The sequence below is a fragment of the Podarcis filfolensis genome (genome assembly GCF_964270895.1).
Source record: "Podarcis filfolensis genome assembly, chromosome: 6".
NCBI classification, from domain to species: Eukaryota; Metazoa; Chordata; class Lepidosauria; order Squamata; family Lacertidae; genus Podarcis; species Podarcis filfolensis.
Window position 1 is genome coordinate 99,026,404 of NC_139609.1, and position 24,333 is coordinate 99,050,736.

General features: G+C 49.6%; 1 protein-coding gene across 2 annotated transcripts in view; it reads left to right on the forward strand.

Moving 5' to 3' along the window:
• Nucleotides 1-24,333, forward strand: part of SLC12A5 (solute carrier family 12 member 5) — a 104,044-nt gene that overhangs the window by 65,127 nt on the left and 14,584 nt on the right. For both annotated transcript variants that reach the window (XM_083618433.1, XM_083618434.1), the window contains exons 6-12: nt 1,270-1,400; nt 9,525-9,766; nt 11,269-11,480; nt 12,990-13,157; nt 14,815-14,913; nt 16,006-16,063; nt 20,215-20,389. In XM_083618433.1, the coding sequence (XP_083474559.1) occupies nt 1,270-1,400; nt 9,525-9,766; nt 11,269-11,480; nt 12,990-13,157; nt 14,815-14,913; nt 16,006-16,063; nt 20,215-20,389 (1,085 nt within the window). The remainder of the gene's footprint in view (nt 1-1,269; nt 1,401-9,524; nt 9,767-11,268; nt 11,481-12,989; nt 13,158-14,814; nt 14,914-16,005; nt 16,064-20,214; nt 20,390-24,333) is intronic.

Sequence of the window (24,333 nt, forward strand, 5' to 3'; positions counted from 1 at the left end):
CCTGAGATCAAGAGGAGGGAGTTCCAAAGTGAAATGAAGTTTCAAATTTGTGAATGGAATAAAGCTCCCGCGTTCTCCCGCAAAGGTGTCTTTGTGCCAGACCTAATTTGCTGCTCAGTTCACCCCATAAGGGTGACACGCCACCCTCTCTTCTCCCAAGCGTCCAAGTTTGCAACATTCAAGTCCTTCCTAGAACCACATATGCTGCCACTAAGCGAAAATCTCATCTGCCAAGCTCTCGTTCTCATTTCAATGCAGATTTGGTAATGCCAACTCTGGAGATTTCATGACATGCTGGTGTGTGATTTTACTTCTCTCATTAGACGCTTGCTCCCCCAAACTGGCAGCCTCGGGGCATGTCCACCACACGTGCCTAACCTGCCTCACCCACTCCCCAGATTTGCGCCAGCACAGAGATGAAGCACAGCAGACCCACAACTTATGTGTGATTTACTTGCACAATTGCAGCTCTGTGTGGCTGTCAGGAAAATAAATAAAGGGAGGGAGGGAGAACCATTGGAAGGGACCATCTGAGATCTTGCGATGGCCCCACAAGATCTCATGGGATCTTCACAAAGCCCAGTAAGAGAGGGATGGTCATGCAGGAGAGTCCAGTTCTGTTGGGTCTTCCTGACTTTGTGCAATTTTGCCTTGGCACTCAGACCCCCAACAGGTTGCTCCTGCGCAAGTTTTGGGGCTACTTTATGCTTATGCGTATGTTGTTGTTTAGTCATTTAGTCGTGTCTCACTCTTCGTGACCCCCTGGACCAGAGCACGCCAGGCACTCCTGTCTTCCACTGCCTCCCGCAGTTTGGTCAAACTCATGTTGGTAGCTTCGAGAACACTGTCCCACCATCTCATCCTCTGTCGTCCCCTTCTCCTTGTGCCCTCCATCTTTCCCAACATCAGGGTCTTTTCCAGGGAGTCTTCTCTTCTCATGAGGTGGCCAAAGTCTTGGAGCCTCAGCTTCAGGATCTGTCCTTCCAGTGAGCACTCAGGGCTGATTTCCTTCAGAATGGATACGTTTGATCTTCTTGCAGTCCATGGGACTCTCAAGAGTCTCCTCCAGCACCAGAATTCAAAAGCATCCATTCTTCGGCAATCAGCCTTCTTTATGGTCCAGCTCCCACTTCCATACATCACTACTAGGAAAACCAGAGCTTTAACGGACCTTTGTCGGCAAGGTGATGTCTCTGCTTTTGAAGATGTTGTCTTATGCGTATATGAAAGCTTAACTCTCTCTCTCTCCCCCCCCCCATCTGTCTCCAGCTGGTGGGTCGTACTACATGATCTCCCGCTCGCTCGGCCCTGAGTTTGGGGGTGCTGTGGGGCTCTGCTTCTACCTGGGCACCACTTTTGCAGGCGCCATGTACATCCTGGGCACCATCGAGATTCTGCTGGTGAGTGGGATCTATGCTGCATATGTGGTGGACATGCAAAAAAAAATAAGGAATTCTGGGATGAAATATATATGGAACTTTAAAAAATGTTTAAGGGTTTGTTTATATATAAAAAACCCGAGAGGCTTTCCTTCTTCAAATATTAGGTCCTGACATCCAAAGAATATAAGGGAGCTATTTTTATACGTGACAGTGGCTGCAAGAATTTTAATAGCAACAAATTGGAGAGGAGGAAAAATACCATCAAAGTCGGAGTGGCAACAAAAATGACTGGAATACGCAGAGCTGGCTAAGCTTTCAGGAAAAATAAGAGACCATGCAGACCAAGTATTTTTTTTTAATAAATGGGGTTTATTTAAAAGTTACATTAAAGATTGTAATAGCATGAAGTCTGTGGCAGCCTTTGAATAGCTTCTGTAGTCTACTGAATAAGTTTAAGAAAGTACAATATCTTTAATAAGTAATTATTAAAAGCAGAGATGAATACAGTGGTACCTTGGGTTACAGATGCTTCAGGTTCCAGACTCCGCTAACCCAGAAATAGTACCTTGGGTTAAGAACTTTGCTTCAGGATGAGAACAGAAATCGTACTCTGGCGGCGTGGCAGCAGCAGGAGGCCCCATTAGCTAAAGTGATGGTTTGGGCTAAGAACAGTTTCAGGTTAAGAACGGACCTCTGGAACGAATTCTTAACCTGAGGTACCACTGCAGTGCACTAGTTAAATACACACTTAAATCTATATGGAATTGGTGGGAAGTCGTTAGAACCAAAAGAAGATTGTGAAAAAATGTTACAGATTTTGATAATTATTATTATTTTTTGATAACTTTGATTTTGTGTTATGTTTTTAAAAGTGCAGGGGCACCGCAGGGCAGCAGTCAGGTGCCACCTCCGTTGGGCATGGGACCCCAAGCCCCTTGGCCTTCACTGGGTGGGGGGGGATCCATTTTAAAAGTGTCTTGTTTAACCCCCGCCAGGCCAATTTTCAGACAGGCAGATCCTTGTGTTGCAGTTCAGATCATGCTCAAGGTGGCATGCAGCATGGAAAAAATGCTCAACTGCAACACAACATAAGTAGTCATAAACGATAAATGCAACATTTGAAAGTGCACAACCAAACTGAACAATTTCCACACGATCTAAAATAAAGATACCAAAAGCCAACTTCGGCAACAACATGCCAGCCCAGGAAGAGTGAATCTGGAGGGTAAGAAAGTCTAACAAAGTTCTGATTTTCCCCATGATGACTTCAGTGCTTCCCCCCCTCCCCATTTTTCAAATATCAAATTCTTTCCAAAAATAAAATCTCTTTGCCGCTGCCCTAAGGAGCTCTTGTGCAATGCAGCCTTGTTCTCAAAGCAGAACAACCTTGGAATACCTGAGTGGCTCCTGGCATGGCGGCTGGATTTGCAAAGAGCGGCTTCTGGGTTTCATTTTGGTCCACAGAAAGCAGAGAGTCAGGATGGAACTCGGTGACTCTTGGGGTCCCTTCCGACTCTGCGATTCCATGAAAAGAGGTTCTTTAAGAAAATTCAATGCAACCCCTGCCTTGGAAGAGAAAAGGAGTTCGTGAAAGACTCCCTTTGAAGGAACTAGAAATAGATATATTTTTAAAAGCAAACATAAATAATGACACTGGATCCTGAGGCGGAAGAATAGCTGTCCCGTCTCCCCTTTTTTCTTTTAGAAGATGTAAGCAAAAAGCTTAAGTGACCTGATATCTCATCTCCGTATCCTTCATTTGCTCTCTCCGGCATAATATCCTGCTTGTTTTTTCCTCTTGTGCTTTTGTCTCCCTGCAAAAGGGAGACTATAATGAAGCTGGGGGTGTTTTGGATGCAAAGCTTGTCCCTGTCGGCTCAAAGGACTTTTGCAGATGCAGCCCCCCCCCGCAAGACCCCCTCCTCCCTTTCTGGGCAAGGAGGGAGGGTCAGCCGGCAGAGGACCGTGTGAGGAGGATGAGGATGGAGAAACCCACTCCCCAGTCACATCTCGGGGCTTCATTACACTCTTCTCAGGAAACACTTGCAATCAAAATTAAACCACCATGGAAAATCCTAGCAGCAAAAGGAGCAGCAGCCTCTGCCTTTTAGAAAGCCGCAGCCGTGCCCCATCCTTTTCCAAGAGGAGCCCCTCGCATATTTCCACATCCCACTGCTCAGCGCCAGAGTTCATTGTTCCCAATTTCTAGGCGCAAATGGGATCGTTTATGTCACCCTCTCACCCAAGCTCTTGCTAAGGAGGCCATTTCAGCACTTATCACATATATTAAATAACTTGCGTTTCCAAGATGCTCGAGTGTGGAATTATGCCTCTGCCGTGAAGATATGTGAACTGACAATCCGTAGCATATATCCTTTCACAGATTAATTATCACCCTGAGATTGGGGAGCTGTCATCCACGTTAAAAGCATTAAAATGAGCTGGGGTAATTTAATCTCCTTTTGGTGCAATAAGCTCATCTGCGTCTGTGGGCTCCCAGAACCCTTTTTGCAGCTTGTGATAGGGGTGTCCCCCCCCTCCCCGCTGGTTTGCAAGATGCACAGCCCTGCCCTCATTTGACCCAAGCGAGGACAGAGCCCCCCCCCCAGCCCCATGGAGCCTCTCCGAAGAGTTCCCCACGGCACCCTGCGCCAGGGCAGTGAAGGAGACCCTCCTGCACCCCCACCTCCAGCTGGGCCCACCCCTCGCCCTTCTGGGGAGCTGCTTGGCCCACTTCTGAGACACGGCATGAGAGGTACCCGGAGGGCTGCCCCACTGAAGGAGGAGCCAGCTTGGGTTTTGTGCTGCTCCAGATTCAAAGTGCAAGAAAGAATATTCCTTTTTTTTTTTTAGATAATATTTATTCAGAATTTTGAAGATTACAAAGAGAAAAAAGAAAAAAGGTAAAAAAGACAGAAAAAGTACAATCATTTTAAAAAAAGAGAAAAAAAACAGATTAAACCTTTACATAACTTTCTTCCTTTACTTATTTCCTTGACCTCCTCACACCTCCCATTTTTGTATTCTAATTCAAATTGTTATTTCAGCAAATCCTTCCAACCTTATTTTTATCTTAATAATTTTATTTAATATATTGTAGTTTTACATTCACTCTTTCGTCAATTCATTTTTACTTAATCCTTTATATCATTTCTACCAAAGCCGTATAATTTTCTTTTTCCAACATCTTTCTAACAATCCTTAATTTTACAATGTTTTTGAAGATATACTTTAAATTTTTTCCACTCTTCTTCCACTGACTCTTCTCCTTGGTCCCGGATTCTGCCAGTCATTCCATGTATTCCATCACTTTCGTCTGCCATTCTTCCCGGGTGGGTAGATCTTGTGTCTTCCAATACTTTGCGATGAGTATTCTTGCTGCTGTTGTGGCGTACATAAAAAAAGTTCTATCCTCCCTTCGCACCAATTGGCCGACCATGCCCAGGAGAAAGGCCTCTGGTTTCTTCAGGAAAGTATATTTAAATACTTTTTTCATTTCATTATAGATCATCTCCCAGAAAGCCTTAATCCTTGGGCACGTCGTGGAAGAATGTACCTTCATTTTCTTTACATTTCCAACATTTATTATCGGGCAAATGATAGATTTTTGCAAGCTTGACTGGTGTCATGTACCACCTATATATCATTTTCATAATATTCTCTCTTAAGGCATTACATGCCGTAAATTTCAAGCCTGTGGTCCATAACTTTTCCCAGTCAGCCATCATAATGTCATGTCCAACATCTTGTGCCCATTTAATCATAGCAGATTTAACCATTTCATCTTGTGTATTCCATTTCAACAGCAAGTTATACATTCTTGATAAATTCTTAGTTTTAGGATCTAACAATTCTGTTTCCAATTTTGATTTTTCCACCTGAAAACCAATTTTCTTGTCCAGATTGTAAACCTCCCTTATTTGATAATAGTGAAGCCAGTCTCGTACTTTATTTTTTAAACTGTCAAAGCTCTGCAATTTCAATTTATCTCCCTCTTGTTCCAGAATTTCCCAATATTTCGGCCATTTGGCCTCCATATTGAGTTTTTTCAGAGCCTTAGCCTCCATTGGCGACAGCCACCTTGGCGTTTTACTTTCAAGCAAGTCCTTATATCTCATCCAGACATTAAACAGTGCTTTCCTGACAATATGGTTTTTAAAGGCTTTATGTGCTTTAACCTTGTCATACCACAAGTATGCATGCCATCCAAAAACATTATTAAAACCTTCTAAATCCAAAATGTCTGTGTTTTCAAGAAGCAGCCAATCTTTCAGCCAGCAAAATGCGGCTGATTCATAATAGAGTTTAAGGTCTGGCAGGGCAAATCCACCTCTTTCTTTAGCATCAGTTAAAATCTTAAATTTTATTCGAGGTTTCTTGCCCTGCCAGACAAATCTAGAAATATCTCTCTGCCATTTCTTGAAACAGTCCATCTTGTCCAAAATTTGCAATGTTTGAAACAAAAACAGCATCCTAGGCAATACATTCATCTTTATCGCAGCAATTCGGCCCAGCAGTGATAACTTCAGTTTTGACCATATTTCTAAATCCTTTTTCACTTCCATCCAACATTTTTCATAGTTATCTTTAAATAAATTCACATTTTTAGCAGTCATATGGACCCCTAGATATTTCACTTTCTTAACCAATGTTAATCCTGTCTCCTTCTGAAACCTCTCTTTCTCAATTACTGTTAAATTTTTCTCTAACACCTTAGTTTTCAGCTTGTTCAGCTTAAATCCCACAACTTGACCAAATTCTTGAATTAATTTTGGTACTGGATTCTGGCTCCTGTAATGTCAAAACTAAATCATCGGCAAAAGCTTTCAGTTTATACTGTTTAGCTCCGAGTTATATACCTTTAACCAATTGGTCCTTTCTAATCATGTTGAGCAGAACCTCCAGGACCGATATAAAAAGCAATGGAGAGATTGGGCAACCCTGTCGTGTTCCTTTCTCAATCTTGAACTCTTCTGTAACTACGTTGTTCACAATTAACTTAGCTTTTTGTTCTGAGTAGATTGCACCTATACCGTTTTCAAAACCTTGGCCTACCCCCATTCCCTGTAATTTTTTCTTCATAAAACTCCATGAAATATTATCAAAGGCTTTCTCCGCGTCCACAAATATCAAAACTGCTTTAGTGTTAATATTCACTTGTAATTTTTCTAAAATGTTAATTATGTTCCTTGTATTATCTGATAAATGTCTCCCCGGGAGAAAGCCCGCTTGATCTTTATGAATTTCTTCTACCAGTACCTTTTTAAATCTTTTAGCCATAATTTCAGCAAAAATTTTGTAATCCACGTTAAGTAAAGATATGGGGCGGTAGTTCTTAAGCTGTGTCTTCTCCGATTCTGTTTTCGGTATAAGTGTGATGTAAGCTTCTTTCCACGACTCAGGTGCCTTTCTTCCCTCCACTATTTCATTACAAACTTCCTTCAAAGGCTGTACTAACCATTCTTTCAACGTTCTATAATATCTTGCAGTCAAGCCATCCGGCCCTGGAGATTTGCCCAATTTCATGTTCTGAATGGCTCCTTCCACCTCTTGGTCTGTTATTTTATAATTTAGCATTAATTTGTTCTCTTGAGAGATTTTTTGTAGTCCATTTATTCTCAAAAATCGATCAATGTCCATTTCTTTCTGAGTCTCCTGTGTATATAGCTGTTTAAAATACTTCTGGAAACACTTCCTAATCTCCACAGGGTTCTGTATGTTCTTTCCCTCCACTACCAAATTAGTAATAGTGTTAAGTTTTTGTCTTTTTCTCATTTGCCAAGCCAGCAGTTTCCCACACTTATTAGCTGATTCAAATGTCTTTTGTTTCATCTGTTTAATCTTCCATTCTATTTCCTGATTCATCAATTTCATAAATTGTACTTGATATAACTTTATCTCTCTCAGGATCTCCTGTGATTTCGGTTTTGCCCTCAGTCTCTTTTCTCCTTCCTTTATTTTCTCCATTTTTTTTCCTTTTTTTCATTTCTAGGTGGAAACAGTTGCAATAGTCCAAGAAGGTAACTTTCCCTTTAAAAAAAAAAAAAAACTCCAGCCGAGAAAGTGAAACAGTTCCAATTTTTGTTTCCTTCCAGTTGCTTTTTCACCCTTTTAGCAAACAGAGAATTAAAGCTGATCACAATGTATCCCTCTTGCTGTCAAAAATCCTCTAGTGACAGCAAGCACAGAGACTGAAAAGCAACAGTCTTTTTCACTGGCAGACCGTTCCCAGGTTTGAGCGGTGCATTTTAAGCTCTTCCCCTCTCTTTGCAGGTTTATACAGTCCAAGAACACCCCCCTTCCTTCCCTGCTTCCAGGTAGGGGGTTCAGAAAATTCTCAAGTTGGAAAGCAGCCCTTTTCAAGCGTATTTCCAGCGCTTTACCTTAAAAGTCTCTTTGCTTTGATCTATTTACAAAGCGGAAGGCGGACTTCCTCTTTAGACCTCCCCGCTGCAGTAGCCAATTAAGTCCTTCTTTGTCAATAAATCCAATTTCCCTTACTCACGGGTACTTTATTTGGAGTCCAATTGTCCCAGGAAAAAGTCAGTGCTCTCCAGCAACGGCCATGCGGCTTCACTCCGGAGAAGAAGCAATCGACTCGCAGCACCGCACCGCTCGCCCCGCTCTGCTCCGAAGCCCAAAAAGAGGCTTCTTTGCAAGTTGGGGGGGCGCGATAGGTGCCCGCCGAGTCCCCATGTTCACAGGCTTCACCGCCTGCGATTCCTGTAGGGTCCCCGCTTCGCCGCAGCGGTAAGACCCAATTCCCACGGAGCCGATCCCCTCCAGATCAAAGGGAATCCGCCATTAGCTGATGGCGCTGACCCGGAAGTCCTCAAGAAAGAAGATTCCAACTGAACATCAGGAAGAACTTTAGGGGGCAAGAGGAAGGGACTCCCTTGGAAGGTGGCCGACTCTCCCTCCTTGGAAGTTTCTAAGCCAAGGTTAAGGGGATCGCCTGCCAGGGATTCATTAGCTGTGATTCCTGCATTGCAAGAGGTTGGAGTGGACCAAATTGATGATAAATTATTATTATTATTATTAGGTAGAGCAACTCCCCTAGGAGGAAAGGGGCAGCATTGGGGACTGTGCAGTTGGTGGGGGACAGGGGGCTATGGGCTTGTTCTTGTTTTATGATGTGTTTTTTGCTTTTATATTGTATTTTAATGTTGTGAACCCTGCTAAGATCTACAGATGAAGCACTAATACTAATACTAATACTAATACTAATAATAGTTTAGAGAAAAGGCAAGTAAGAGGTGACATGATAGAGGTTTATAAAATTATGCACGGCACAGAAACACCCTCCCCCCAACACTAGAACTCATGGGAATCCAATGAAACTGAATGTTGGAGTCCGTCACGCAGTGGATAAACTGTGGAACTCCCTGCCACAGGAGGCAGTCATGGCCAGCAAGACAAGTTCATGGAGGAAAAAGTTACCGAGGGCTCCTAGCCAGGATGGCTCTGCTCTGCCTCCACAGTCGGAGGCAGCTGGAAACCACAGGAGGGGAGAGTTGCTCTGGTGCTCGGATCCTGCTCCTTGGTTTCCCATGATGGGCGTCTGTTTGGCTGCTGTGAGAACCGCATGCTGGACTCGGTGGGGCCCCCTTGGCCTGATCCAGCAGCTCTCCATGTCCCTGGGGCCATTTCCAAGCCCACAAGGTTGTGATTCTGAGGGTGGGTGGCCTGGCCTTCCTCTGAGTTGGGTCTCCTTCTGGTTGGGATGCATCCTGGGAGACGGGGGCAATTGGCAGCCCACAGCTGGCTCCAGCCACCGGCCGGCAGCCGGGCGAACTCCGGTTCTCAGAACAGCACCAAAACTGCGACTCAAGCCTCAGAAACCTTTAGAGACTGAGCACTCAAGCCAGCAGAGATAAGAACTCTTTGCAACGGAAGGGCAGACAGAGGCGTATGTAAGTATATTTACAAGCATTTTATTCATCATCAGGACAAAAGAAAAACATGTCTGCTCCCCTTCGTGTCCAAGCAAAAGCAGGAAGCACAAAGCAAAAGCAATCCACAAACGGAAGTTCCCGGCAAGCTGTGCTGGAATGTAAACAGACTTGTGCCATACAACAATCCACACATCTGTTCTGAAGGTGGAACGGAACTATATTCTAACCCTTCCTTCTTTTCTGCCAGGCCTACATCTTCCCCCCCATGGCCATCTTCAAGGCCGAGGACGCCAGTGGAGAAGCGGCTGCCATGCTCAACAACATGCGTGTCTACGGGACATGTGTGCTCACCTGCATGGCCACCGTGGTGTTTGTGGGCGTCAAGTACGTCAACAAGTTTGCCCTGGTCTTCTTGGGCTGTGTCATCCTCTCCATCCTGGCCATCTATGCCGGAGTCATCAAGTCGGCCTTTGACCCACCCAGCTTCCCGTAAGTGCCAACGAGGAAGAACCCCCAGCCCGGCCCACGCCAAACAGGGGCTTCCATTTCTTTTTTAAATATAATTTTTTATTATTATTTTTACAAATTTTACAAATTCTTTGGAAACACCATCCAAACCTATCTCTCATATCCCTTAACTCCCCATTCACCTTCCATGGTGTTCATTCCCTTATAAAGCTGCGGTGTTACTTCTCTTTTATCCATTACATGCGTTAATTCCAAATTATTAAACTGCAAATTCTCATCTGTTGCCATACTTCAAATCCTGCATGCATTTTAACACAACCATGCTATTTTTTTCAAAATATTTCCATCCTTCAAGAATTTCTTTCCCCCTGTTTTGTTCCCTGATTCTCAGTTAGTCTCAGCATATATCCCGTCATCTTCCTAAGCCAGCCTTCTTTCGTGGGAACTTCTTCGTTCCATTTTTGTGCAGAGTCATAGACTATTTCTGCCACTGTCATAGCATACAGAAACAAATGAAACCATTCCTTCAGAAGCTCTGGTCCGACGATACCTAGCAGAAAGGCCTCAGGTTTCTTGGGAATCCTCACTTTAAAGTATAAATACCTGAAGGTATTTTAATACTTGAAGGACTATTGTATTTTAATATTTCGTTGGAAGCCGCCCAGAGTGACTGGGGAAACCCAGCCAGATGGGTGAGGTAATAATAATAATAATAATAATAATAATAATAATAATAATAATAATAATGTTTAAAGTGGGAGGGGTGTGTGTCTCCATTTCAATACAGTCGTACCTCATGTTACGTTTGCTTCAGGTTGCGTCCCACGGCGACCCAGAAGTACCGGAAAGGGTTACTTCCGGGTTTCACCGCTTGCGCATGCGCAGACGTGCAAAATGACGTCACACGCATGCACAGAATAATAATAATAATAATTTATTATTTGTACCCCGCCCATCTGGCTGGGTCTCTCCAGCCACTCTGGGCGGCTTCCACAAAGACCAAAAATACACTAAGTTGTCACACATTAAAAACTTCCTTGAACGGGGCTGCCTTAAGATGTCCTCTGAATGTCAGGTAGTTGTTATCTCTTTGATATCTGGTGGGAGGGTGTTCCACAGGGCGGGCGCCACTACCGAGAAGGCCCTCTGCCTGGTTCCCTATATCTTGGCTTCTCGCAATGAGGGAACCACCAGAAGGCCCTCGGCCCTGGACCTCAGTGTCCGGGCAGAACGATGGGGATGGAGACGCTCCTTCAGGTATACTGGTGAATCGCATCTCGCACATGCGCAGACGCGGGTTGCGTTCTTTTCAGGTTGCGAACGGGCCTCCGGAACAGATCCCGTTCTCAACCAGAGTTACCCCTGTACTCTCCTTCCCACTGGGCTCTCTACAATTCTATAAATAAGTCCATCAATAATCCCTCCTGCCTTTCGGGTGGGGAAGCGGCAAGAACCTGCAGGGCGGCCCCTCTGGCCAGGAGGCGGCGAAGAGGTGACCCCTCCCCTACTCTCCCCCCTCCCAGGATCTGCCTTCTGGGCAACCGGACTCTGTCCCGCGACGGCTTTGACACCTGCACCAAGGTGGTCCAGGAGGGCAACGAGACCATCGGCTCCCAGCTCTGGGGACTCTTCTGCTCCTCCCGCTTCCTCAACGCCTCCTGCGACGAGTACTTCGCCCTCAACAACGTCACCGAGATCCAGGGCATCCCGGGAGCCGCTTCCGGCCTCATCCAAGGTAGGAGGGCTCTCGGTGGCATCACTGGGGGGTCAAGCGGGGAGCCCCAAAAGCCGCGGGGGACCTGGGCAGATGGGCAGCTCTATTCATTTATGGACTGAATATCCCCCCTTTTCCTCCAAGGAGCTCAAGGGGACGTTTTCTCCCCCTCCTTGTTTAATCCCTGTGAGGTAAGCTAAGCTGAGGGGTGGCAACTGGCCCCCAAGGGCACCCCCAGGGAATTTCTTGGCCAAGTGGAGATCCATCATTTTATTTGTATGTCGCCTTTCCAAAGTGAAAACTATGCTCAAGGCGGCTTAAAGGTAAAGGGACCCCTGACCATTAGGTCCAGTCGTGGCTGACTCTGGGGTTGCAGCGCTCATCTCGCTTTATTGGCCGAGGGAGCCGGCGTACAGCTTCCGGGTCATGTGGACAGCATGACTAAGCCGCTTCTGGTGAACCAGAGCGGCGCACGGAAACGCCGTTTACCTTCCCGCCAGAGCGGTGCCTATTTATCTCCTTGCACTTTGACATGCTTTCGAACTACTAGGTTGGCTTACAACGTATTAAAAACCCCCACATAACATTGACAAATGAAGGAGAATATAAGGAATATTTTGAATATAACAGAATACCTGGAGGTCAAAAATGAAAAGAAAGCAGCAATGATGTTTATAGATGCTGAAAAAGCCTTTGACAGCATCTCTTGGAAATTCATGACAAAGTTACTTGAAGAAATTAAATGGAACGAAGAAGGAAGAAATGTGGGCCTAAATTTCTAAAAGGAATATCAGCAATTCATTCAGAGCAAAAAGCAAAATTAATCATAAACCAGGTGATAACGGACAAATGTAAGATACAAAAAGGAACTAGACAAGGATGTCCACTATCACCATTGTTGTTCAAAAGCAGTTATAAATAATAAAGAAAACTTCAAAAAGTATACAACCAAATTGAACAATTTCCACATAAATCCAAAATAAAGATACAAAAATATTGTATCATCTGCAACAATACCCCCTTCAACAAAAACCCCCTCAACAACGCCCCAACGCAAGACGAATAAATAAGCTATCAGCATGCATCGATCAGGATTCGAACCTTGATCTCCCAGGTCCTAATCCATCACTCTAGCCGCTACAGCAACACCGGCTCTCTGCTTTCCCGCGGCTGTGTCTCTGGGATGGGGAGGGTGGCGCAGTTCATTTCTGGTGCCCCCTAAAACCCTAGAGTGCCGTGGGGCAGAGGCACTTCCCTGACCTGCTGGCAGGTGAGTTGCCCAGAGGGGGAGGGGCAAGGGGGCACGGAGGGGGGCAGAGGCCTCAGACTGGCTCTGGGGGCAGGACTAATGGCATTTCTGGCAAGAAGGCAGAGAGGGACCATGCCACTTGTGCAGTGCCCAAACCCAGCCCAAGGTGGGGGGCTTGGCGGTGGGTTGGGGGGCCTCCCTCCACTGGCGTAGAGGGTGGGGCCACCCCCTGCGGATGGCAGCCACTCACCCGCCCCGCTTCATGGCATCTCCCCCCACAGAAAACCTCTGGAGCACCTACTTGCCCAAAGGGGTGATCATTGAGAAGTCTGGGATGACCTCGGCGGCCCCTGCAGATGCCCTCCTGGACATGGACCAGCCCTACGTCTTCAGCGACATGACCTCCTACTTCACCCTCCTGGTGGGCATCTACTTCCCCTCAGTCACAGGTAATGGACTCCGGTGGGGGTGGCACCCGGGCGCAGGTGGGGCAGAGTCTCTGGGGCACAGGGGAGGAGGGTGCCTGGGGAAAGAGCGGGTCTCGGGTGCTGAGCACTTCCTCCAGCTCTCAGTTGTCCCACCTGCCAGGCATGACTTTTAGGAGGCCATATGGGGGCTGGGGAAATTTGGGGCTGGGCATCATTGATCCCACCTCCCTACTTTCTGCCCCCAAGGCAATAAATGGAGCCCTGGACCTCGGGCCATTTTGATGGACTCCCCCCTTTGCCCCAGGGTCAGTTCAGAGGCTGGGAGGGGGTCTGCTTCACAAGCCCCCAGACACCGGGGAGCGCAGGGAAAGGCTCATCCCGCAGCCCACTCCTCAAGTCCTGGGGAGGGAGCAGTGCAAGACCTTTGGGGCAAAGGTCAGGGGTCGGCGTCCCTGTCGATTTCAGCTTCTCTTTTGTCCCATGTGAGCTTCAATCCTCCACAGTTCTGCAGGAGTTTGTGGGGTGGTGTTCTTTCAAAAGCAAAAAAAACCAAACCATGAAAACTGATTAGCATTTCAGTACACACTTTCGCTAACACACAATTTTTTGCGTGCATTTTCCTCTGACACAATGCATTTCTAAAATATTCGCCAGCCTATGCAATGCATATGCTTTCCTGGAATAGACACAGTTTTGTGCAGCTTATTTGGTTGCAGAAGGGCATTGCAAAGTTCAGGGAAAGGTGGCTTTCAAAGGAGGGCTGAGATTCGGTCAGCAGATTGTTTTGGAATGTGCAGATGAGGCCGCTTCCCTTTAGCACTTGAATTGAGCCGAATTCCTCGCTCCGCCCTTGAGAACCCCACGTCCTTCAAGGGGCCGAGATCCCAGACACTGCAGCCTCTTCCCCTCGTGCTTCTCACAAAACCCCCTTTTGGGGGGGGGGTTGAGGGCAATGCTCTTGTCCTGCAAAGCTTCCACAGAGGGAGCCCTCACGGCAGCCCCGGTCCTGGCCTGACCTTGTTACAAGACAAGCACCCTCACGTGCAGCTCATTAGCCGCCACAGCTGGCACTAATTGGGCCATGATAACGAGAGGAAGGGATCTCACAACGGCACCCGAGAGGGACGCTGGCGGGGGGCTCAGCTGGGCACCAGAATCGGAAGCCCCTCCCTGCCCCCTCCCACCTGCCAATCGGCCCCTTCCTCTTCAAGCATCCTTTTTGAGGATGCAGGAGATGCTCCCCAATGAGGAGACCTTCTCCTCTCACCTGGAATACGGTGTCCAGTGGTGAGTTTGCAAAAGTGTTTAGCTTGACAAAGAGGAGCCTGAGAGGAGAGATGAAACCCATCTTCAAATATCTGAAGGGCTGTCACATGGAAGAGAGAGCAAGCTTGTTTTCTCCTGCTCTGGAGGGCAGGACTCGAACCCACGGCTTCTAGTTACAAGAAAGGAGATTCCAGGCAAACGTTAGGGAAAACTTTCTGACGTTCAGAGCTGTTTGACAGGCGAAAAGACTCCCTGGGAAGGTGGGGGGCTCTCCTTCCCTGGAGGTTTCAAAACAGAGACTCGGGGGCCATCTGTCGGGGATTCATTCGCTGTGTTTCCTGCATTGCCGGGGGTTGGACTAGATGCCCCTGCGGGGTCCCTTCCAACTGACCTTTTCCTCCCTCTTCCCCAGGGATCATGGCTGGTTCCAACAGGTCTGGAGACCTGCGTGACGCTCAGAAGTCCATCCCCACGGGCACCATCCTCGCCATCGCCACCACGTCCGCAGTCTGTATCCTTTGCCTCCGGGGGGGGCCTGCCCCTCTTCCCAGAGGGAGGTGGGGGCCTTGAAGAACTGGGCTGGCCGGTCCTGCGCCCCTCCGCTGTTGGCAGCCCCAGATGGGGCTCAGCCAGGTGATAGAGGACATACCTGTGTGGCCAGTTCAGGGGCTGCTGGTCTGATGCCCCAGAGCGAGACCCCCCAAAAAAGCTGTCTCTGTGTTACACACACATATTGCCCCCTGGGCACATGTTGCGCCAGGAGCCACTGTGCCCATATTGCGGGGGCCGCCTCCATCTATGGGGACGGGACGTTTGCCTTGCCCCACATGAGCCCACCTGACTGCTTTGATCTGCACAAGCAGTGCTGCTGCAGCTGCCATGTAAATATCCCTTCTGCATGTGTAAGAACACGACCTTTGGAACTCCCTGCCTATTGATTCCAGGCAGGCACTTTATTGGGGGCCCAGCTAAAAGCATTTTTCTTTAGACAAGCTCAGTTAGAAAGTTAATGCATGTTTTAATCTCTTTTTGGTCTGTTGTCATTTTCGCTTTCCAAAAAAAATCTTTAAATGTTGCTGTTAATTTTTCTCGCTACTGTTTTCTCTTTGTAAACCGCTTTGAGGTGGTGCCTGTTTTTCCAGTGAAGCGGCGTATAAATTTTATGAAATAAGCAGATAATAAAGAGGTGCCTTCCAGGTGTTCCCTTTGAGTCCCTCCTTGCCTTCAGCTTCAGACCACCCCTCCTCTTCTGCCTCTTTGGGACGCCGACCCAAAGACAAGGGAGGAAGAGCTCCCACGTCAAGAAGGAAGACAGCAAGCGGCCCCAATGGCAGCACAGAATCATGGAGTTGTCGAGTGGGAAGGGACCCCCAGAGGTCATCTAGCCCAACCCCCCACAATGCAGGAACCACAGCTAAATAATCTCGGACAGGCGACCCCTCTCACCAAAAACCGCCCTTCTGTCTCCCCCCTGCCCCCCTGCCAGCACTTGCCCTGATTTCCCCCAGCCTGGTCCCGGGGCGGGGGGGGGGCGGGGTAATCCTTCAGGACCAGGCAGAGCTTCCAGCCATCCCAGCTGCCTCATTCCTTAACGCTCCTGCAGACATCAGCTCCGTCATCCTCTTTGGCGCTTGCATCGAGGGCGTCGTGCTCCGGGACAAGTGAGTATTTTTCTCTCTCTGGGCTGGGGGACCCCTGGCCTCCTGGTGTGTATATAATAATGATAATAGTAATTAAAAAAATAAAAAGGTAAAGGGACCCCTGCCCATTAGGTCCAGTCGTGGCCGACTCTGGGGTTGAGCACTCATCTCGCTTTACTGGTCGAGGGAGCCGGCGTACAGCTTCCGGGTCATGTGGCCAGCAGGACTAAGCTGCTTCTGGAGAACCAGAGCAGCGCACGGAAACACTGTTTACCTTCCCGCCGGAGCGGGACCTATTTCTCTACTTGCACTTTGACGTGCTTTTGAACTGCTAGGTTGGCAGGAGCAGGGACCGAGCAACGGGAGCTCACCCAGTTACGGGGATTCGAACCGCCAACCTTCTGATCGGCAAGTCCTAGGCTCTGTGGTATAACCCACAGCGCCACCCGTGTCCCAATAATAATAATAATAATAATAATAATAATAATAATAATAATAATAATTGTCAGAGCTGCCCGAGATCCCAGCTCACAAAGGACCAACGCCGCTTCGTTGTTAAGTACGAAAGTCTTTATTGAAGTTCAGTTTCACTTCCACAGCCGCAGCGCGCAGCTCTACGTCTCAAACTCTAGACCGCTGAAGCTCTGTCTGAATCTCCTCCCCCCAGACACCAGTTTAAGACTCTAGCCTTGCTCCACCTCTTCCTCTGCTCTTTCCTCCTCTGGTTCCGCCTGCCCGTCGGGGTCTCGCCCTTTCTAGACTCTTCTGACGCTGATTCCCCTGAGTCTTCCCCCTCCCTCCGGCGGGCTTTAGGAGCTGGTTCCCAATCCGGGTCTCCTGCTGTCCCCCCGCCTGTACATTTGAACTTGGCGCACGCAACTTTCCTCCTGACCGTTTCACTGCTGCTGTCACTGCTTCCCCCTTCGGGGGGGCTAGCTGCAACTGACCTCCCCTCCATTCCCCCACTCTCCGATGGAGGCGTGGTCAGCCCTGACTCATCTCCTCTCCCCGCTGGAGGGGACGCTGGCCCTGACACATGTGACTCTTCCCCCCCACTACGCTCTGGTGGGGAAACTGGTCCCGATCCCCCACTGCTGCTTTGGGGTTCCCCTCTGGCTCCTTGTTTCTGGTGCGTCCCCCCTGGGACCCCCCTTGCCCTGACCATCGGCGCCCCCTTCTGGGAATCTTCTGATTCGCTGGAGAAGCTCATGGAATCTCTCGGGTCACTGTCATACTCCCCTACGCTGCCCTCGGATTCTTCCCCTTCGCTCTCCATTTCCTCTCTCCCCAGTGCTCCTGCTCCCGAGCCCCTGACAATAATAATAATAATTTATAAAATGATAATACCAGGCCTTGGGTTGATTAAACATTCTGCAGCCTCCTTAAACATTTCTGTGGCGGGGTATTGTTTTTTGCTATTGTTGTGGGGAACGCAAGGATCTTAAGATAACATGGTTATGTTTTCAAACTTGCGTCCTCTTGTTTCAAACTGCCCTGTGGTCTTTGGCATATAACTTTAATAAATAATCATGAATACATATGCCGCCCTCCATCTGGAGAAGTTTTGCAGCGTAAAACACAAAATGTGCCACATAAAGAGCATAAGCAAAGCAGGGCAGTGGCCTTGAGAGGAACCCCCTGCTAAGCCCTTGGAAGACAGAAAACTCTGTGCCCAGTGCAGCCCCCCCCCGTGACACCCCCTGCCCTGCCAAGGGACCCCTCCCGCTTCCCTGCTCTCTTTGCCCGGCAGGATGCCGGCCTCGGCTGCTGCCAGGTGCTGAGCTCCCTCCTGGCAGCCAGGATTCAGCTGCCCTTCCCCAATCTAGGCCACCCAAGGTGCTGCTGCAGCCGCCACTGACATTTTTGGGTCATAATACTAATGGCTTTATTCCCTATACAAATGCCGAGGCACCTGGTCACGGAGGGCCACCAGCTGATTTAGGGCCATACAGAACCTTTGCAAGGATGGGACACGCAGCTGGAGAATGCTATTCTTTATTTATTTCAAAAATCTTGATGATTTGCAAAGGGAACCTTTGTGCTTTCCTCTCCTGCTTTGCGGCTGTGCTGTGTCCTCCCCCCCCCCCCCCGCTTTCCTCCTTTCAGGCTGAGACGCTTTGTGGGTTAAGTCTTTGATTCCTTCTGTTTCGTCACACTTGCACTTTAGGTTTGTTAGCAAACCAATAAAATAAAATAAAATAAAAATGGAAATAAAATTAGGACTAATAAGCCTTGCAGGGTTGGCACAGCTATGGTGGCTGCCAGGAAAGGAGAGACTTCTTGCCCTGAGGCAAACTCATCCAGGGGTCCCCGCTGGCCTCTTGCGCAAGGGGAGAAAGGAGCCCCCCTTTCCCAACGCTGCTGCCCTCTGAGACGAAGAGGGAGCCAAGAGAAGGCTCTGCTGCCCACTTCCTTGCCAACTGCAACACAACAGCCCTGCAGGGCTGCCAGTGGGTCTTACTCTCTGCTAGCTGCTGCCAGCCCCCTCCCACTGACATCCCTTGTGAGTTACTCAGAGAGTAAAGGCAGCCCAGGCTGTCGCTGAGTCTCCCCAGACCTCAGGAGAGTGTGCCAGTCACTTCCAGCCCTAAGCTTCCAGTAGCTCAAATGCCAAGCATCTGGGCACAGGGAGGGGACATTCTGAAACCCATCACACACAATCCAGCAGTCAAATTAAGGAACATTTTTCAGAATAAAAGTGTGTGGGGAGCCAGTAGAGGGTCCATGTAGAGTCTGAAATAAACCTGAGCTCTGTGGCTCTAAATCTGGACTGATCCTGCCCATGCCACAACAATGCAGGGATTCCAACTTACTGCATCCCTGGAGTTGGAAGGAACCCGATGCCAAGGCCACTCGACTGGTCAAAGTCTCTCTCCCTCCCCCTGGGAGGGTGACCCCTGGCTCTGTCTGACCAGGAAGAGTCCGAGTTAGTTGGTCCAGTCCTGCACGTTCCTCAGTCCCCTGGGGAAAGGGCGGAGCAGGTGGGGGCCTTCTTCACACCCTCATAAGTGGGACATCCCAGGTCACGGAAGCAGTGGCGTAGCGTGGGTTGTCAGCACCCGGGGCAAGGCAAGTAATTTGCGCCCTCTAACCCGTGGATTTTAGCACTCGAGTCTCTTCCACCAGATTAGTGCGCCCCCCCTCAGATGGTGCGCCTGGTGCGGCTGGCCCCCCCCTGCACCCCCCACGCTACGCCACTGCACGGAAGCCAATCCCGGCTTCTGTCTGGATCCCAGAATGTCCTGTTTCTGGTGTGGCACAAGTCGAGAGCTGGAATCCCGGCCCAAAAGATGCTCACTCTGGAGCAAGTGAGCAGAAAGCGCTGGCAAACCCCTCCTGACATCCCAGTTTTGGGGACGGAAATGTTGGGAGGGCTGTGCTTCTACACAGGAGGCCTTCTCAGCACGCAAGACCTCAGCCCGGAAATCTGCACTATCAGGCTCGTTTGCTATCAGGCCAAGTCGAAACTGTTAGTATATAAAGCCCTTTGCAACTTGGGCGCAGTTTACCTGCGAGATCACCCCGATACATGCCCCCTTGACTTCATAGATCTGCGGAAGTGGCTCTCCTGCAGGTGCCACATAAAATCCGCTCTGCATTTTTAAGGAATTGATCCTTTAGGGTGGCAGCACCTAACCCTTGGAACTCCCTGCCTCTTGATACCAGGCAGGTGCCTTCACTGCTCTCTTTTCGATGCCTGCTCAGAGCATGTTGGTTTGGACAAGCCTGTCCAGTTGCTTAGAAAATTGATGCCAGTTTCATTCTGTTTTTAGTCCATTGTTCTTTTCACTTTTCGGAAGCCTTAAATTGTTATTCATTTTTCTTGCAGATGATTTTATTGCTTTATCTTTTTTGTAAGCTGCTTTGAGGGTTATCTTTTACAGTAAAGCAGTGTGCAAATTTTATAAAGCAAAGCCAGAGGAGGCAGTTCTGCTCTGTGAGATGGGATGGGGCTCAGAGCAGCAGAGGGCAGGCGAGGTGACCAGCTGATCCATTGAGTTTACTTACGTGCCGCTTTGCCCATGAGGTGCTGTGCCCAAAAGCAGCTCTCAGCAAACCAGAGAAGCACAGAACCGTGGAATCAAAACACCGAAACCCAAAGCACTGAAGATGCCACTGTACAGAACGCAGAGCTTGCCAGTCCATTCAGCCCTGCCCCTTTGCCCCTCCAGGTTTGGTGAGGCCGTGAGCGGGAACCTGGTGGTGGGCACCCTGGCCTGGCCCTCCCCCTGGGTCATTGTCTTCGGGTCCTTCTTCTCCACCTGCGGAGCTGGGCTGCAGAGCCTGACGGGGGCCCCTCGCCTGCTGCAGGCCATCTCTCGCGACGGCATCGTCCCCTTCCTGCGGGTAAGTGCCTGCCTGGGGGGGAGGGAGGAGCGTGGCCACAGCGCAGGGTGGGGGGCAGTCAGGAAGACCCTTCCTGGTGCAGTCAAGGATGAGTTGTGGTGAAGGGTTTTTTTGGCGGGGGTGTTGGTGAGGACCCTGCCCCCTCCGGCAGAATATAGAAGTGGCCCATGGGAGGAAAGGATTAGGGGTCTTCTTCATTCCTACACTTGTGGCCTCAGGTCACTCTGTGCCCCCCCCCAGGGGCTGGGATCTGCAGAGCTGGAACTTCTGCAACTGTCACATGATGCTAATTCCGCACTCTTGGGAACTCCCTTTCACTGCCCTGTTATGGGCTAGAAATCTTTTTGTCCCGGCGCATTTTCCAGGCTCATAACTTTAACCCATAATCTTGAGAAGTGGTTTTAATAAGTATGCATGTTTTCTACTCTTTATTATATATGTGTGTGTGTATCTATATAATGTAACTTTAATGTTTGTTTCTAATTGGCCTTTTAAATAACTGCCTCAGACCGTTTATTGCAACCGACGTTGAGAAGTCTAGCAGGAAAAGGGGGGAAGGGCACAGTGCTTAGAGGGTCGGACCAGCAGCTGGGAGAGAGACCTGGGTTCAAATCCCCCCCGGCCATGAAGCTCACCAGGAGGGTCAGTCCTTGGGGGCCAGTCCCTGCCTCGCAGCCTAGCCTCCCTCTCTGGGTTGTTGTGGGGGCAGAATCCTGCAGGCCCCCTTGAGCTCCTTGGAGAAGCAGGTAGGACAGAGATGCAACTGGTTTTGATCCTGGCCCAGCTCCCCTGTCTGATTGGGCCTGATGTGCTGCGCGTGTGTCTGTGCTGGTGAAGCCGGCCTGGGTGTGGGTTGTGGGCCCCCCAGTTTCTCAGTGCGCTCGGCGCACTTAGTGAGCCACATCTGCGCAAATCCAAGCCGACAGCCGGCAGGGACTTGCGGCTAATTTTAAACTCCCTCCTCAGCTGCCTCTTTTGCAGTCTTCACTTGAGGGATGAGCCATGCTAGGTAACAGGAGGAGATGTCGGCTTTCCTGCCCCCACTCCTATGCCCCCTCCCTGCATCCCTCTCTCTCGCACACACACGGGCACAGATACATGCACACGCGTGTGTGCGCACACAGCAAGAGGTTGGTCGGACAGGGTGCGTTCCAACCCTCCTTGCACCCTCAGCAGGATCAGGCCAGGAGTTTTCCTCACTAGGATTAGCCAAAACCACAGAGGAGAGGCTCTTCTCTGCCTGCGCAGTCGGGGGCAGCCATGCTCCTGAATCCCAGTGGCTGGAATCCGCAGGAGGGGAGAGTTGCTCTCATGCTTGGATCCCACTTGCTGGCTTCCCACAGGTTGGCCCTTGGCTTGACCCCACAGGCGCTTCTTGTGTCCTCCTGCTCCCTCGGTGGCCAGTCAGAGGCGTCCAGGAGAGCCCAAAGATAATTCCCATAATTCCCATCAGGTAGCCTGGAAGTTCCCTTTTGCTGATGGCACCCGAAAGAGCTCTCGCTCCTCCTCCTCCATCCATGTCTCTCTTCTTTTGTATTTTTTTTATTAGTTTCCCAATATACTCCCAACAGTAGCCAAATTATAACAAGAGCAATTAATTCTCCATCCCTGGATCTCTGTGGGCATGGCTGCGTCCCCCCCCCCCCCCAGGGCCCTGTGAGGTCGGCTGCCCCCCAGGCCAGGCAGGGAGCTTGGTGGCTGAGCAGGGGTTTCCGACACACAACCCTCAAACTGCCTCCGACAGAAACATCTCCAGGTGTCAGAAACAAAACAAGCCCAGGGCCCCTGACAAGAGGCAGCTTTGCCCTGCCAATCTCAGCGCCCGCATCTCCAAGGTCACCTGTCCCCTTGTCTCCTCTGAAATCAAATGGGTTGGATGGCGAAGCCCCTCTTGAGCAGAAGCATCAAGCCAGCTAAGGTCAGAGCGGGCGCAGGAAGACCAGGGGGAGCATCGTGCTGGGTGTGAGCCAGGCTGGGTCTAGCCGAGTGCCCTGTCTCCAGCTGTGCGCCAGAAGCCCAGGCATAGTCAAGCTCCTTCCTCCAGAAGACAGTGGTGATGGATGGAGGAGGAGAGGGCTCAGGCTCCGTGGTCGGAGGTACCAGTTGCTGGAAACCCCAGGAGAGGATTGTGCTCTTGTGCTCAGGTCCTGCCTGCGCTTCTCCGGAAGAAGTATCTGGTCAGGCCCTGTGAGTCTTGGGATGCATCCTGGGAGACGGGGGCAATTGGCAGCCCCCAGCTGGCTCCAGCCCACCGGCCGGGCAAACTCCGGTTCTTGGAATAGCATCAAAACTGCAACTCAAGCCTCAGAGACCTTTAAAGACTGAGCACGCAAGCCAGCAGAGATAAGAACTCTTTGCAACAGAAGAAGCGGACAGAGGCATATTTACAGGTGTTTATTCAGCATCAGGACAAAGGAAAAAACATGTCTGCTCCCCTTCGTGTCCAAGCAAAAGCAGGAAGCACAAAGCAAAAGCAATCCACAAACGGAAGTTCCCGGCAAGCTGTGCTGGAATGTAAACAGACATGTGCCATGCAACAGCTCCACACATCCGTTTAGGTGGAACGGAACATCATAATCCTAACAGTGAGAACAGGAGGCTGGACTAGATGGGCTCCCTTTGGCCTGAACCAGCAGATTCTGCTTATGTTTGTAAGCCGAGTTGCAAATATTGCAGCAAAGGAAGTCTGGAGCCGTTCAGCTGCCTTTTCGTCCTCGTGAACATCTGATCCCACCTTGAGACGGGAGGGAGGGAGGGGCTGGCCACATGCCTCCATCCTTTGCTTCTTCTTCCGCCCTTGCAGTGCCCCCGTGCACGGTTCCCGCAGCCCCCTCCTCGCTGAGCCTTGAGGGTTTGGGCATGCCCCCCCTTTGCTCCTGCACCTCCTCCTGCCCTTGAGGTGTCCCCTTCAAGTAGCCAGAGTTGTCAGCTGCTTCGGCTGCACCTGCCACATCCACCTTGTCTGCCGCTCCACACTTTCCGCAAGGTGCTCTGGAGCCAGAAGCTACAAGGTCCTTCCCCGGCAGCTTCTCGCCCAAAGCTGTTTTCTCAGCTGCGGGGGGGCTGGGGCTGGGGCCCCACAGCAAAAGGAGAGCGAGGAGGCAATGGGGCTGGTACAGGGGGCAGCTGGGGCCCATCCAGCAAGGACATTGTAGAGCCATGACTTCCCCATTCATTCAATTGCCCAACCATAAATCAGAATTATGCACAGCGCACCAAGTGTAGCTGCACCATAGATTTGTGTAACAGCTTTAGGATAGTGTCAGTTTTATTTCCATGGAATCGTAGAACTAGAAGGGACCACAAGGGCCATCTAGTCCAGCCCCCTGCAATGCAGGACTCTCAACCAAAGCAGCCATGACAGACGATCCCTAGCATGGAATTTGCCCTTTTCGTGGCTGCCACACACTGGGGTGACATTTTCATGGTGCTGTTCACTACAACCTCACAGGCTCCTTCCTGGTCACTCACTGCAAGTTCAAACTCCATGAGTGTATTTGTGAAATAAATGTCTTTTGATCACACTGGATTGCATTTGCCATTTTTACTGCGGGTTCTCTCAGTTCAGAGAAATCCTTTTTGGAGCTCTTTGTGCTCCATTTTTGTTTTGAGCACCCTGGACAACTTGGCACTGCCTTTCTGCTAAAAGGAACGAGGAGGCAAAATCAGCAAAGTGTCACCATGAAGAGCCTGGCAAAATATGCAATTTAAAAAAACCTCGTGTGATTTTGCAAAAAATTAAAGGCTCAAATTATGGAGTAGGAGGGATTGGACAATAACCCAAGAGGGGACTTTGGATCAACTCCCGGAAGACTTGGCTGCCCCTGGGAATGAGGAACCATCTTTTGCTCTGGCAGCGGAGGCCAAACAGGGACAGATCTGGACCTCATCTGCTGGGCTGCAGTCAGTGCATGATCATGTCTGGCTGTCCCCTTCATGAGACC